Source organism: Dermochelys coriacea, chromosome 3 (genome assembly GCF_009764565.3).
Source record: "Dermochelys coriacea isolate rDerCor1 chromosome 3, rDerCor1.pri.v4, whole genome shotgun sequence".
NCBI classification, from domain to species: domain Eukaryota; kingdom Metazoa; phylum Chordata; order Testudines; family Dermochelyidae; genus Dermochelys; species Dermochelys coriacea.
Window position 1 is genome coordinate 110679835 of NC_050070.1, and position 16628 is coordinate 110696462.

General features: G+C 42.9%; 1 protein-coding gene across 3 annotated transcripts in view; it reads left to right on the top strand.

Moving 5' to 3' along the window:
• The first annotated feature begins 469 nt into the window (after positions 1–469).
• The window catches only part of UTRN (utrophin), a 607443-nt gene continuing 591284 nt past the window's right edge, over positions 470–16628 (top strand). For 2 of the 3 annotated variants that reach the window (XM_038397679.2, XM_043511144.1), the window contains exons 1-2: positions 470–1057; positions 2572–2728. In XM_038397679.2, the coding sequence (XP_038253607.1) occupies positions 2650–2728 (79 nt within the window). In that variant the 5' untranslated portion in view covers positions 470–1057; positions 2572–2649. Of the gene's footprint in view, positions 1058–1814; positions 1924–2571; positions 2729–16628 lie in introns of those variants that run through there. The other variant, XM_043511142.1, reaches the window with a different exon arrangement.

A 16628-nucleotide genomic window follows, 5' to 3' on the forward strand; every position in this document is an offset into this window, starting at 1 on the left:
CGGGCTGGGACAATGTGGAGACTGGAATGCAGCCCATGAAGTGAGCTGTAGCTCAGGAAAGCTTCTGCTCACATAAATGTCAGGTTTCAGAGTGGCAGCCGTGTTAGTCTGTATTCGCAAAAAGAAAAGGAGGACTTGTGGCACCTTAGAGACTAACAAATTTATTAGAGCATAAAAATGCATCCGATGAAGTGAGCTGTAGCTCACGAAAGCTTATGCTCTAATAAATTTGTTAGTCTCTAAGGTGCCACAAGTCCTCCTGTTCTTTTTGAGATTGGAAAGGTCTCCCTGAACCACCCCCAGAAGCACAGCCTTCCCGGCTAGCAAACCCCGCCTCTAACCGTCACCCACTCTGCAGGGGGAGAGCGACCGCCCCAAAAAGAAGGGCAACCTGAGGCCGGGCTGGCGCCCCGCGCCGAGGACCTCCGAGGGCTGATTGACAGGGCGGGCGGTCACATGACGCCGCCACGCCACTTTCCCATCGCCAGCGTGTAGCGGCCGCCACGGCTGTAGCCGGAGGGCGGGGAGAGGGGAACAAACAAAGTTCCAGGCGCCGCGGCCGCGGGAGCGCTCGCGGCCCGGGCGCCGCCTGTCCCGCCGCCTCTCGCTCGCTTGGTCGGAGGGAAGCAGGCGCGCGGCGAGCGGCGAGCGCCAGCCCTGCCCGGAGCCTCCGCCGCGTCCTGTCTCACCTACAAACAAAGGGGAAATCCCGGGGGCCAAAGCAGCAGCCGCTTGTACAAAAAGTTGCTGAGAGCCCGTCTGCAAAGGGGGGAAGCTGCAGCCGCTTCCTACTGCCGAGGGAGGCGGCGAGAGGGCGGAGGAAGGGAAGGGAAGGGGGGGAGATTAAGCAGGAATTCTTCAGCCGGACCCGCTTTTGGTTATTTTTTCGTTGGTTTGTTTTGCGCCCGCTGCCGCTTGTCCCGTCCCGGTCCCGGCGGTGGGAAGCCCGGCCGGGCGAAGGGGAGAGGAGCTGCAGCCCGGGGCGCCGCACGCTGAGCTCGCGCTCTCTGGCCCCGGGCGTGGGGTGCAGCGGGGGGCTGGGCACGCCGTGCGGGAGGTGAGTGAGCGAGTGAGTAACCGGGGCGGGACGCCGGCGCCTCCCGCGGGGACGGGGACGGGGGTGTTGTGCCCAGCTCCGGAGGGGTCCTGGCCGAGCGCTCCCCCTGCGGGACTGGAGTCCTCTCTCCCCGCGTGGGGAGCCGACAGCCGCCCCACCGCGGGTGCGCGGGTGGACAGAGCCCCCGGCGCGAATGCGGGCGGGGGGGTTAACAACAGCCAGACCCTTCCGAGGGGAGCCCGGGCTCACCCCCTGCGTGTGGGGCCGCGGGCGGCTCGCTCGGGGCTGCAGGTGCCTTTCCCACCCCTGGCAGCGGGGCTGGGGCGCGCGTGGGAAGAGCAGCGCCCGTAACATGGTAACGGCCTTTGGGGTTGGCAGCCGGTCCCGAGGGAGGGCCAGGGCGACGCCTGGACCCAGGGGGGTTTGGCCCCCTCGCGGCTCAGGGGCCTTGCGGGCTGTGGCCGCTCTAGCGCCGCCCGTGGGGAAGACGCAGATCGAGACCATAGGTGTAAAGGTTGCTCTGGGTCGCTCGGGGGCAGGTGGTCGTGTGCCAGCCGAGTCCCACTTGCAGCCCGCACTGTTACTGCTCCAGCGATCCGACCTCTTGTTGGGCCACTTTCCTCTCCTCCCACCCCATGTGTTACAATTGTTTCTCAGCACGTAGCATCTTGAGGCGGCTACTTTCTCTCCTCTCCCCTCCCCCCGCTCTCCCTTTCTGCAGGTGTCATTTAGATGAAAACAGGCGCGTGTGTGTGTCGGGGGTGGGGAAAGAGATGTGATTTAAGAAGAAAAAAATCACGTTCTTCTTTCATGTTATGTGACTAAACTCCGTAGGAGACAAGTAACTCAACCCCCTATATAACTTGGTGAGGAATATTTATATAAAGTTTGGGAACCTATCCAGGCTCCGGGGTAGAGGGCAAACTGCTTCCTTTATAATTTGCGCACCAGTAAGGGTTAATCCAGCCCATCTGAGTTTGTTTCTGGTCTGTGGAGAGTGACTAGCAAGTGGTGAGGATAATGTTCTTAATAGTGGTTTGATTAGTGTTGCATTGGAAGAAATGTGGAACTGATTTCCAAATACCTAAGATTTAAAAGTTAGGTATACAGTGTTGATAGTCCAATTATGACCAAGCTTCATAATTCTTGATCTTTGCCCCAAAATCTGTCTTTGATGTCCCAAGTAAATTTAAAGTGTAATGACTTCACTTTCATTTCACTTGTATGTTTTTCACTTCCCCGGTATACTAACATTAAGCAGTTTCCTGGGCTGTGTTTTTTCTTTCTGACTTGTACTCGGAGTAGAAAACAAATTTTGAATCTGTGTTTGTTAGTTATATTAAAATGCTCCTTTAATTGGAAGAGGAACAGAACTTTTTAATGACAGTGATATTTATAACTCTTGAAAACTCACTTAAAACATGTATGAATGTCAAGCATATACCATTGTTTACATGTATAGATTTTAATAATCATTGATCAATTTTTAACTACTTTTTCCTTCTATATTTTAGGTATTGATTGTAAACCAGTCCTGTCCATAGAAACTGTTTTTCGAAGGGTTTAGATTATACCAGAGAAGAATTTCAAGGATGTCCAAGGTTTCAGATCAAGAGGAAGGACCTAGTGGAGGACACAATGAATTCAGTGATATCATTAAGTCCAGATCTGGTAGGCTGCAGAAAAACAAAGTTGTATTTGTTTGTTTCTTTATAGACCATTGATTATGAAAATCACCACATAATGTTAGACAAACTGGGTTTAATTGACAAGTTCCTAGTCTCCGTTTGCCAGAAGCTGGGAATTGGCCACGGGGGATGGATCACTCGGTGATTACCTGTTCTGTTCATTCCCTTTGGGGCACCAGGCATTAGCCACTGTCAGAGGACAGAATACTGGGCTAGATGGAGCTTTGGTCTGACCCAGTAGGGCCTATTCTTATGTTCTTAAGTTCTTGTGACTTTGTTTTGTCTTTCTGTATGTTTGTGTAATATCTAGCACACGGAGGCCCTGATTTTAACTGGGGCTTATTGATACAACTGAAATATGTGTGTGTTTGTATGTATAAAAATAATTGGATATCTCTACATTGGTAACCAAATGTTTTTATTGAAGATCCACCTCCTGCATTATAATTACCTCTGCTTTTGTATATAAGCATGTGTTTAAATAAGTGCTCTTATGCAACCAAGTTTTGGCGGCTGCTTCTGTGTTTATTTCAAGCTGTGGAAAATGTCTATTACAGGTTGCAACACTGTAAGGTGCTTTGTATGTTTAATAGTACGCTGTAAAAATGAACATACTTTTTTGATATGCTGCTGTTGTCTCACTTTAGTACCACAGGCATGTCCTGTACCAAAAACATTTGTGTCAAAGAAAGAGTTTCTGGATAATGTACTTTTCAAAATTATTTTTAAATGTTCTGCTTAGGGGTCTTTTTGTAGTTCCTATCACTGTTGTATGTGAGTGCTTCACAGACATTAATGAAGTTATTCTTAAAATATGTTTATGAAGTAGGGAATTTATTATTATCCTGTTTTATAGATCGGTGGCACAGAAAGGTGAAATGACTTGCTTAAGGGCACCCAGGAAATCTTTTTGCAGAAACAAAAACTGAACACACTCCGATTCCTAATTCAGTGTTTTATCCTAAGGACTATCTTTTCTCTCCTAAAGGCAGACTATTTGATATCCACAATGTAACAAACTGGAACTTTTCCAATCATTTATGAATAGTAACAAAATGGCTTTGTAATTACAAAATATATTTGTGTCCTAGTGTAAATGCAGATAGATCAGACTCAAAATTATGTATAATCAGGTTATTTTATATATATATCTATCAAATTAAGTAGGATATAAATTTGGGACCAGATCCAAAGCCCATTGAAATCTGTGGCAATCTTTCAATTGATTTCAGATGTCTTTGTATCAGGCCTTTGGCGAACACAGCTTAGTTTTAGGAATCTCCACCTTTTTTTTTTTTTTTTTTTCCTTCGTAGTGCACGAGTTCAGAGTGTGGAAAACTTTTCTTAACTTCTGGAAATGCAGTTTGTGAAACAATATTTGTGGTTTCATTCATATATTTTCTAAATTCTGAACTATATTTGACCTGGTTGGAAATGTCTACGATAGGCTAAGGACTCTGAGTTGGTGAGCACCTGGTTTTTTGTGTGTTTTGTGTAGCTCACGAAAGCTTATGGTCAAATAAATTTGTTAGTCTCTACGGTGCCACAAGTCCTCCTTTTCTTTTAACAAATACTGTAATTTTTGCAGGCATTTTGCGGAATCATTGTTGTATTTAATGAATCCTCTGTATAAATAGAATGTGCTGTAATTTCCATTCTGATTTGGACATACACCTATCTACAGTAGTCCTTTTTACTTCTCTCATCTCATAAATTAATTATATATTTAAGATCTGTTTATACTAAAATCAGAAATGACTTAATTCAACTTTAGCCTAAATGGAAAATGGGATTTTTTTTTTAAAATCCTGTTTTCAAAACCCCTAAGGACTAAATTTGGCTCTCAGATATGCAGCATGCATCGCTACACATTTTAAAGTTAATTATTACACTACATAGCTGAGATCTGAACCAGCCTCTCTAACTAAGCCTGTGGGAGGGATTTTTTTAATGAAAGGGACGTAATCTATCCAAGTATAGACAGCAACAAATTAAAGGCCAGTTGCCAGGTTCAAAATGTATATTTTTTGCATACTTTTCCACTCCTCTTAACCCACTGAAAAAAGAAAAATGCTAAGTTAAAGCGATATTCATGTTGGCACTTTAATGGGAAGCCACCCAGTGTTCCAGTTATCATTTGTATTTTCAGTTTGGGTTGCTGTTCATGATAGAGATACAAATGGTCAAAGTCCAACAAAAATATTACTGTAAAATAATTCACTTCTCATAAAATGCTCCCTAATTATTTTTACAGCTGATTTCACAAATATATTTTTGGGAGGATATGGGTTGGGACAAGATAGAGATTAGAGATGTAAGTATGCATGCACAACTTTTCATTAATAGTGGACGCAAGAAAACAGCTGCTTGTCAGAATTTTCTTTATAAGTCAATTTCAATTTTCAGAATATTTGTTTAAAATGTCTCATTACTGTGGAGCAGATTTTTTTTTTTTAAATAGGGATTTTAAAAAAGCAGCTAATTTGAGTCCTCTGTGGGAGGGTAATATATATTCCCACTTATAAGTAGGATTGGCGGAATTCAATCTTTCTATTTTTTATAATTTTTTGACAAATATCAGTGTGTATTTTTAAGCATTTTTATCAAACTACATTTTCACTGTTGTGGAAAAGCGTTGGGGGAATCACACAACGGGTAAGGGCCAGACAATAATAAATGACCATAGACCCTGAGATTCAAAAAGTTAAACTTTTTTCCGACTTCTCTCCCATTCATTGTTTTTGTTCTTTTTCTAGCTAAACAAAGCTGCCAAACAAGATGTTGTTTAGGATGCCTGGATTATTTTAATAAGTTAGGGAGCAAAATTCAGCAGTAAAAGAGTAACTTGCGTTCAGTGGAATGTCCAGTATTTCAAAAAGGGGGCAGCAGGGAAAGAATGCAGACCAGCAAAAAGTTTTCTCTGCCTGTGTGTGTGTAATATAACCCTCAGAAGACAATCAAACTGAGTACATGACCAGTCTTTGTAAGATTTGCTGCTTTAATTAGCTGGCTTTGGAAAATTCAGAAGCAGATAGTATGAATACATAGAAAATTATAGAAATAGCTATTTGAGCTAAAACATTTACTCGTGGTAATTTTATTAAAATATATCAGGCGTTACAGATCTGCTAGGATATGTAGCATGTATAGCAGTGCATTTGTCTTCTGTTGTTTCTCAATATTACGGAATTAAAAATGAACTATAACCTACTTTAAGTATACAATTTTAAAGAAAAACTTAGAAAAATAAGTGCACTATACAGTTGGAGGATGGGAAGAATGAATAATCTGTAGAAATACCGTATGATATGTATTTGCTATAAAAGTACAAAAAAACTAAGTATTAAAAAAATAAATTGGAACAATTTAAAAACATCATTTTACACAAAGAAAAAGAATCCTCGGTTACATAATTTCAAAACCAATTTGCAGGGGGATGGATCTTTTTATATGCCTACCTTTTAAAAATAAAACCTTTGTCTGCGAAACTGTATCGTAAGAATATTTGGAAAAATATTAACGTTTATAGAAAAGTTTTAGTTCAAGATCTAGTTCTGTCATTCAAAGATTAAATTCACTGTGCATGGGAGTTCTTGTATGTTCAGATTGTGAAGGTGGTACATCATATTTTTGGATTAGTAAGACTTATCCAGTACATAAATGGCTCTCAACACATTATTGAATGCATTACCAATACTGTCCTGTTCAGTAAGAAAGCGTATTCCAAGACAGTGATACAAAGGCCACAGAAATGCAAGTCATAAATGCTTGAGAATACCCTAGTTTGTTTGACTAATCATAAACACATTTGGTTTCATTCAATAACCTTTCTTGTAAAGCATAGTACTAAAGAAGAGTCTTTTGAGGGTGTGAGGTGTGGTGTTTTTTTGTTTAAAATATGTTTGATTAGGATTTATTAGTTATAATCAAATTTTGGGAGAGACTCTACTTAGACTAGACAAATATAGGCACATACTCTGATTAGATAGTGTATTAAAGCTGTTTTGCATAATGGATTTTATGTTTAGAATAACATATGATTGTCCAAAACTATATTGTATAATAACTATTTTAACCCTGGCAATTACATGGAAGCCAACCCAAGGTTTGCAGAAGAACTGTATTTACTGTTAACCTCTCTTCTTGGGGTACAGCTATGAAATTATTTTGAAATTATTCTACTGGAATTTTCGGAAGCGATTTTTTTTATACATTTGGTCTTGTGTGTCCCCACTAAGCGCATGAATTTGGCAGAGTGCATCCACAGTACTGAGGCTAGCATTGAATGTCAGAACAGTGCACTGTGGGTAGCTATCCTGCAGTCCCTGCCACCCCTTGGAATTCTGGGATAAGCTCCTAATAGCATGATGGGACAAAAACATTGTTGTGGGTGTTTCTGGGTGTGTGTCAGTCGCTCCTCCCTCTGTGAAAGCTATGGCAGACAATCATTTCGTGCCTTTTTGGCTTTCAGCAGACGGTGCAGTACGGTGCACTGCTGCTCTCCTGCTACTATGAATCCACCTTGCATTTCCTCTCATCTTCCTATGAAAGCTCTATAATATCTACTTTCTTTTCCTTTTCAACTGCTTCTGCTGCCAACTCTGCTCGGCCATCGTGAACCGAGCAGCACAGCTTCTGCTGCCAACTCTGCTCTCCCACTCTTGCTGCGCTACTGAGCCTCTCCATGTTGTCTGCCCTGGGCTCCTGCCTCCTTGAAAGCTACAGAAGACAACCATTTCCCGCCTTTGTTCGGCTATTGTGAACTGAACAGCACCTCTTCCGCTGCCACTCTGCTCTCATACGTTTCGTGCCCTTTTTCCAGGATTACCCGTGCAAGCGCCATAGCACGGCAAGCATAGAGCCCATTCAGGTCTCCACTGCAGTTTTCACCATTGTAAATACCTTGCACATTAACCAGCAGTATGTGCAATACCTGCAGAACTGGGTGAGGAAGTGACGACAGCGCGATTACAGTACTGATGAGGACAAGGACACAGGCGTTCCTAGAAGCACGGTATGTGGCGATTGAGAGATCATGGTGGTGTTGGGCCAGGTTCATGCTATGGAACGCTGATTCTGGGCCCGGGAAACCAGCACAGACTGGTGGGACCGCATAGGGTTGCAGGTATGGGATGATTCCCAGTGGCTGCAAAACTTTCATATGCGTAGGGCCACTTTCATGGAACTTTGTGACTTGCTGTCCCCTTCCCTGCAGCGCAAAGACATCAAAATGAGAGCAGCCCTCACAGTTGAGAAGCGAGTGGCTATAGCCCTGTGGAAGCTTGCAATGCCCAACAGCTACCGGTCAGTCACAAATCAGTTTGGAGTGGGCAAATCTATTTTGGGGGCTGCTATGTTGCAAGTAGCCAACGCGTTCATTGACCAGCTGCTATCAAGGGTAGTGACTATGGGAAATGTGCAGACCACTGTGGATGGCTTTAATGCTCTGGGGTTCCCTAACTGTGGCGGGGTGATAGGGATATGCGTTCCATCTATCTTGGCCCTGGCACACCGGTGCAGCCAGCACGTAAACTGCAAGGGGTACTCTTCCATGGTGCTGCAAGAACTGGTGGATCACAAGCGATGTTTCACTGACATCAACGTGGGATGGCTGGGAAAGGTGCATGACGCATCTTCAGGAACTCTGTTGTGTTTGAACAGCTGCAGGAAGGGACTTACTTCCCAGACCATAAAATTACTGTTGGGGGTGTTGAAATGCCTATAGTTATCCTCGGGGACCCAGCCTACCGCTTAATGCCATGGCTCATGAAGCCATACACAAGCACCGTGGACAGTAGTAAGGAGCAGTTCAACTATAGGTTGAGCAAGTGCAGAATGGTGATAGAATGTGCGTTTGGACGTTTGAAAGTGCGCTGATGCAGTTTACTGACTCGGTTAGATCTCAGCACAACCCTTATTCCAATTGTAATTGCTGCTTGTTGTATGCTCCACAATATCTGTGAGAGTAAGGGGGAGATGTTTATGGTGGGGTGGGAGGTTGAGGCAACTCGCCTGGTGGCCAGTTTCGCACAGCCAGACAACAGAGCCATTAGCGCATCAGAAAAGCTTTGAAAGCCAGTTTCATGACTGGCCAGGGTATGGTGTGACAGTTGTTTCTCTTGAAATTATCTGCGCGCTCGTGCTCTCTCTCTATGTATGTCACAATGGTTTAAAAACTGTTCTTTATTATTTGATGCACAACACATTGAGAGAAATTAGAAGGTAGACCGAGGGGGAGATTCGTTTAGGGGAGTGGAGGGGGAGGGAAGGACAAGTCCAGAAACCAAATCAAAATGTAGAATATGCTAGCCTTCTGGTGCTTGTGCAATCCTCTGGGGTTGAGTGTGTGGGTCCCCGTAGCCTTCTTCCCCACCCCCGTGTTCTTGAACGTCTGGGTGAGGACGCTATGGAATTTGGGGAGGAGGGAAGGCAGTTATACAGGGGTTGCAGCGGCAGTCTGTGGTCTTGCTGCCTTTCTTGCGTTAGATCCACCATACAGCGGCGCATGTAGTTTGCTTCCCCATGAGCTTGAGCATAGCATCTTGCCCGCTCTCATCATGCGCGTCCCTCCTCTCTTCGTGTTCATTGAACGCTTTATGGGACTCTGCAGTTGTTTGCCTCCACACATTCAGCTGGACCCTATCATTGCTGGAAGACTGCATGAGCTCAGTGAACATCTCGTCCTGAGTTCGTTTTTTCTGCCTTCTAATCTGGACCAGCCTCTGGGACGGAGTAGATAGGGGCATTGAAACATTTGCACCTGTGAGAGGAGGAAAAGGGAGGGTAGTATTTTAAAAGATACATTTTAGAGAACAAAGGGGACACTCTCTTTCTCAGTGAAACAGGCAATTCGTAGAACATGTGCTGCATACTTTCTGTACAAGGTCGCATTTTGCCTCTTATACTGAAGTGCCTGCCACTTTGGTGTGAGTAAGCCATCATGCGTGGCTGGGCAACGGAGTTCAGCTTGCAGGCAACGATGGTATGTGGGGTTCTGCTGCTTCCGCATTCATTTCAATGCTTTCAAACTGCCGCGCCCCCTTTCCCATACCAAGCAATGCCTGGTGGGCTTGCCATATAAGAAGAGGGCCTGTGGGCTCTCTGGGATGATTGCTTCATACAACGCCCGCACCCACCATGTGGCTCTGATGAGGCTCTGAACAGGGATGAGCCCTTTAAACTAAACGTGACCAGTCCAGCACAGCTGGGTTTCCCCCCCACCCCCACCGCATGGCTCCGATCAGGCTCTCACTCACCAGAAGTGCCTTCTCCAGGGTCATGGTCTGAGAGCCTGCCTTGGGAGTGGGGGGAGGCTATTGGCTCCAGCATTAAGAATAGTTCCTGGTTGGGGGGAAAACGGATTCCCCACTTGCCGCCTGTGCACTGTTGTCCTCTTTGTCCTCAAATAACTCATCCTCCTTGCTCCGTGCAACTACCCCGCTGCAGGTGTCCACAGACAGTGGTGGGGTAGTGGTGTCATCCCCCCTATTATTGCATGCAGCTAACAGTAGAAGCGGCATGTATGGGGCTGTGACCCAGAGCGCCCGTTCGCCTCCCTGGCTTTTTGGTACGCTTGCCTGAGCTCCTTGACTTTGGTACGACACTGCTCTGTGTCCCTGGAGTAGCCTCTTTCCGTCATGGCCCTGGAGACTTTAGCATACATACTTGCATGTGTGGGTGGTTTTTGGAATGTAGTTCTGCTATAACCGATTTGTCTCCGCAACATGCAATGAGATCCAGTACCTCCCGTTTGGACCATGCTGGAGCTTGTCTGCGAATCTGGGACTGCGGTCTGTGGTCTCTTGTGATGGTGGACTCTGCATGGTCGCCTGTGCTGATGAGCTCGCCACGGTGACCAAACAGGAAATTAAATTCAAAAGTTCCAAGGGCTTTTACTGCCTACCTGGCTAGTGCATTGGAGTTGACAGTGTTGTCCAGAGCGGTCACAAAGGAGCATTCTGGGATAGCTCCCGGAGGCCAATAACGTCAAATTGCATCCAGAGTACCAGTAACCTGGAACTCCGATCTCGATTTTACCGCTACTCCACTTGCCAAGGTGGAGTACAGAAACTGGATAAAAGAGCCCTTTAAATCGAAAAACGGTTTGGTCGTGTGGATGGAATCAGTTTTATTTTGAATTAACTTGGCTAATTCAAAAATAACTGCATACTGTAGGCCAGGCCTTAGTGTGCAAATATTAGTTGTGTGGTATGTGTGTATTTTTTTTTTTTCTTGAAAGTGATAGCATATCTATCAATTGAATGGTTATATTGTGTTTTTAAGTAAAACATTTACCATCTTATATAGGGTATTCCAGGCATCTGGAGAGAGTAAAAGGGCATAGCTCAAACTTTACGTATGTCTGTATTATTCCTTAAAACAAAAATCATTTTAATGGATATGTTTTCCATAACACAAACAATTTTTATATGTAATCTAGAATGTCGCTTTTTTTTTATAAAGATGATCCTTTTGGAGAAATCGGTGCTTTTGTGTTTGGTTTTCAAACAGAAGCTCTCAAGAAGGAATGCAGGGGGATGCTTGCTTTATTGTGTGTGTGGGGTGGGAACAGTGCTGTCATCAGTGTAGTGTGTTTTTTTTTTTCTTTTTTTAAAGAACAGATTAACTTTTTCTGTGATTAATTATGAAACACTAAGGAAAAACCCCCACTTGAAATCTGTCATGATAGTTTGAACGGTAATGTGTATATAATTTAAACAGTAAGACAAACACGCAAAACATTTCTGGAATATTATTGAGTGCCTCAGGTGCATTTTAAGGTACAAAAGGAGATTGGTAAGAGCTTAATTCTTAATTCTCCTGATCTAAATTAAACTTAAATGTGGGTGACAAGGTCTTGGAAGAACTGATCTAAAAATTGTACTTTTATTTTGAGAGCTCTTTGAGGATCACTTTTGGGAGTTTATGCTGTTGTTTGTAGAGAAGTATGACTGCTTCGTGAGGATATTTAGATGGTCAACAGCTCTGTTTTGCTAAGAGATCTCCCTACGCTGGGACATGCTTTGAGAAGGAGACATGTTCATTTCATAGTTCTTGGATGTTGGCCCATAAAACAGTGACTGTTAAATATGTTGTGTGCAACACATGTCCTATTTCTATATCTAGATATATATATCTAGATTTCTATCTATTTTTTTTTTAATGTGCAAAAATTGCCAGGTGAAGCAGCTATTGACTGACTGATGTAGAGGAAACCAGCTGGTTATGGTATCACTTTCAGCATTTGCACATATGTGCCACTGTAGCAATCAGAAACTTGTTAAACATTAATAAAAGAACTTGAACTAGAAGGAATTGGCCTGAATCCAAAGGTGACTGAAGTCAACAGACTCCCATTGATTTCAGATGGGCTTTGGATGAGGCCTTTTCTCACTGGGACTTCTGATTGCTTAAATTTTTTTGGTTGTTTAAATTCAAACTGTGGGTCTATAGCAAATTAATGGGGCCTTGTGAATTTGAAAATCGTGTCAGAAAATTTTGCAGGTATTACTATTTCAGTAACTCTTGAGATTGCTAAAACTTAAAAGTTAGCAGATGTTTCTTTTTGTGTATAGTTATTTAGCTAGGGAGAAAATGGCTAACTGAAATAGACCTTATAAACATAAACAGGGGAGCAGCAATGCTTTTGTTATTTTAAAGGAATTTTCAAATGGTGCTTGATCAGAAACCTGGAACTTTTTTAAAATTGGTCCATTAGAGTTGATCAATGTCCTTTAAATGCTGCTGCTACCATATCTCTACCCCCAAGGACTCTGCAAGGCTATTTCTTCCCTTTCAGTACAATATATGATTGTTGCACAACAAAATTTTTACTGTCTTCCTCATTTTTAAAAATAGACATTTGAGTCTTGTTATGGAATTGGGTTCTACCAGTGTGTTTTTGGCCAAAATCTCCCTACCCCTTGTCGTTATGCAGAATACTGGAGGATTTCCACCCTCTACTGTAGAGGGGGTATATTTCAGTTGTTTCGTATATGTATATGAATATTTCAGGTTGAAAGATACTATATTAATGGCAAAATATTGTATTTAGCCTTTGTTGTGTGGAACAACCTGTTTTGGTAGCTATCATGACCTGTCACTAATACCTCATTGTTTTGTGTTACTCCCTTGTATCCATCTGTTGTGATTTGCCTTATATTTAGATTGTAAACTCCTTGGGGAAGAGACCATCTTTTTGTTCTGTGTTGTACAGAAATCTGGTCTGATTTCACCTCTCTGAGCACAATTTCTTAGTTCCAAACCTGACCTGATTGCCTGGCTAAAATGAGCGGAAGGGTCATGGATACTGGATATCCTGGGCTCTGAGGAGTTCTGGTCTATGACTGGCATTATGGTAATACAAATAAATAGCTGTCAGTGCATTAACAAATTGCACTCCCCATGCAGGAGTGCTGTGATGGAGAGACAAAAATCAAACAAGCCTCATCATATATTGCACTAGAATTGCACCACTGAGAAGTTTGAGGTGGGGACAGGGAGGGTCCCTCTTCCTCAAATTCTTAACCTATTTTTGGTTCCCGTCAATAAGATTGCAGGTCTCATGTATTTTCACATCTCCTTCTGCTTTTCATGGCTACAGTATCTTTTTTACCACTGTTTTTGCCAGCCGTGAATCTTCATATCTAGCTTCTTTATTTCCTGGAATCGTATAAGTAATAGATTTTAAGCAAACATATTTCCCATATTTATGACAGACCGATTCAAAGGAAAGTGAAAACACAAGTATAGGTAACATGCCTGGACAGAAGACTGACATTCTTTGTCAACCCTACCCCCTAACTAACACGCTCTTTCTTCTGGGGAAGATTTTAGCATTCACAAGTTTGAGAGCGGGGTGGGGATGAGTCTAATCTAATGTGGAAACATATTAATTCTATTCTATCCTATATATAATGTTCTTAAAGATTGTGGTACTGTACTTAGTATATACTAAAGCCATTTAGCAAGGCTTAGCTATGTCATTATTGGCATCTTTCATAAAATTACTTACCTTTCCTCTCACTGAAAACTCCTCCTCGTAGAGCAAACGCTCTTGGTTATACCAGGCACAGCGTGTCGCACATCTATGAAAAGGGAAGAGCAAGGCAATGTTTTAACTAACGCTTTTGGTTTTGGAGGACTGGCAAAGAGCCTGAGAAAATTATAATTCAGTGTGTTTGGGGGGTGGGCAACAGAGGACAAATTGACTGTGACCATCTTTCTATCCTCCAGCTGATACAGATGCTCTGCTGTGAAATATTATGCATGTTCTGAATACATTATTCTGCCTTCATTGTGATGGACAGTAACCCTCCCTTGATGGAAATTCAAAAGTCAGAAGAGAGCAGCTGTTCCTTTTCCTGCATACTGAAATGCTCCCAGCTTGGTGTAGGGGAGAGTTGTACTTGGTGCAGCTGGCATAAAACAACAATCTAAACTATGACTAAGGTGTGTCTTGTGGTGTGTGTGTGTGTGTGTGTGTGTGTGTGTGTGTGTGTGTTTTTTTGGCAGCCTGGGGCTGTGGTTTCCATTGGTGGACTTATGTTAATGAAAGGATAACTTAATGGTCAGCCCATATCAGGAGTCTGGTTTTCTCTATTAAATTTCTGGAATTAAGAAGGGACGCACAATGAACTAGAATTTCAGAAAGTGATTATTTTATTCAAAACGAAGGGAGGGAATTTTAAAAGTAACTGCAAAAGTTGCTGGGCAGATAAATAAATAAACCTCTGTAGGGACTAGAGAGAAAATTGTGTGGAATCATTTCCATTAGCCAAAACCATGGGATTATTCAAGAAACTGCAGATTTATAAATGCCAGCAGCTGCAAAATGCAGTGTAGTTGTAGCTGTATCGGTCCCAGGATATTAGAGACAGGTGGGTGAGGTAATATCTTTTATTGGACTAACTTCTGTTGGGGAGAGAGAGAGAGAGAGAGAGACAAGCTTTCTGACTTGTACAGAGCTCTTCTTCAGACCGGGAAACGTACTGTCACAACTAAATACAAGGTGGAACAGCTGTAGAGGCAGTGGAAACTCTGAATGGAGTTAGAATAAAGGAACACTTAGAAAACACTTTGCAGAGAAAGGTATAACATGATCTGATGGCTGAAAGTTGAACCTAGACACATTCAGACTCAAAATAAGGGGTACATTTTTGATGGTGTGAATAATGAACCGTTGGAACAATTTATGAAGGGTCATGGTGGATTCTTCATCACTAACAATTTTTAAATCAAGATCTGCTCTAGGAATTATTTTGGGGAAGACTAGATCATGATGGTCCCTTCTGGCCTTGGAATCTGTGAATGTGAAAACTGCGATTTGTTTAGGACATGTCGGAGTTATTTTTAAGGGAGGGTCAAGAAATCTGATACAGTGATTGGATAAAGTAATGAGAAAATTGACCTGAGGAAGTCGTATGCATAACTGACTGACTTGGACTTGAGGAAGGCTTATACAGAAGCTTAGCTAATGTTTGGGGGGCGGGGGAGGAAACAAACCAAGCCAAAATGAGGAAATGCCAAACAGATTATGCAAAGCAATAAAGTATGGGGAAGAGGAGAGGGTCAGTTACCTTGTGCATCTGCTGGGCTTGGCAGAATGAGGGGGCTGCTGGGGAGCTGATTACTGTCCCCAGGGTGCCCCCTCCCCTCCCAGTTAGAGAAGCTAGGGGGCTCCAGTTGAACTCTGGTCCCTCCTGCAACACCATCTCTCCACACTCCTGAGATAGAGGCTGCAAAGTAGAAGGTGTCAGAGCCAGTTCTATGCTTGTGGGGCCTCTCACATGCTGGAGAAGAGGTGTGGATATCCTCAGCTGACTACGGGCAATTTCTGTTCCCTTTTCCTTGCCTGAGCAATACAAAGGGAACAGAATGAGTTTGAGAATCTAACACTACCTAGAAAAGGATATTCCAAAACTGGAAATCATGACAGAAGACTATCTACAGAAAGTGTACTTTAGCTGCAGTTTCCTCTAGTGTCCAGAAATTCTATTAGTGTGAGGTTCAGAGTACTCCTCCTTTCTGATTTGGCTGAGCAATTTTGAATCTGGGCCTCGGTAGCATAAGAGGGGCTGTTAAGTAAAAGGGCATCGCATGGACTAGAGTAGTGATGGCATTAAAAAGACTGTACAGTCTAGAAAAAGATTTACATCTCTACCCCATTATTATTATTATTTATTATTTATTATTTTATTATTTATTAGGATTTTAAAATATAAATCCTTCCTTAAATCCCTTTCAGTTACGCGTACAAAAAAACTTGATAACGGCAATGCTGCTGATGTGCTGAGATCACTGTTATGCTGACCAATATTGTCTCATTGTTTCCTTTTACTCCCCTATCTGTCTGTCCATCTCTTGTCTTGTACTCAGTCTCTGCTCCCAAAACCCAAAAAAGTCTATCTTTTTTGTTCTGTGTTGTACAGCGCTTGGTACTATGAGGTCCTGGTTCATGACTCTAGCTCCAAACCACTACAATAATATTATTGGTAACTAACACCTTCATCCCATTTAGCACATTTGCTTGATTCTAGAGGTTCTGCCAACTCCTATATCTATGACTTCATTTGGAGTAGGTGCTGAGCACCTCTGAAAATTAAGCAATATTCCTATTGTGCTTTAGGTTTTCTTTCATGTTTGAGAGGGTTAAAATTTGTCTTCTTACCTGAGGAAGAGCTGTGGGAAAACTGCTGATTGGCATACATATTGTGCTGATAGAATGTGGCATATTTATGCGGACAAAGTAGAAGCTTATATATTTAAAAAATTTTGGGTACTTGTGAGTGAAAAATTGTGACTCAGTAACACACGTGGATTGGTATTTAGGATGTATATAGTTGAAGAAAATATTTTTTCCATGGGCTATTGAGAAGGAACAT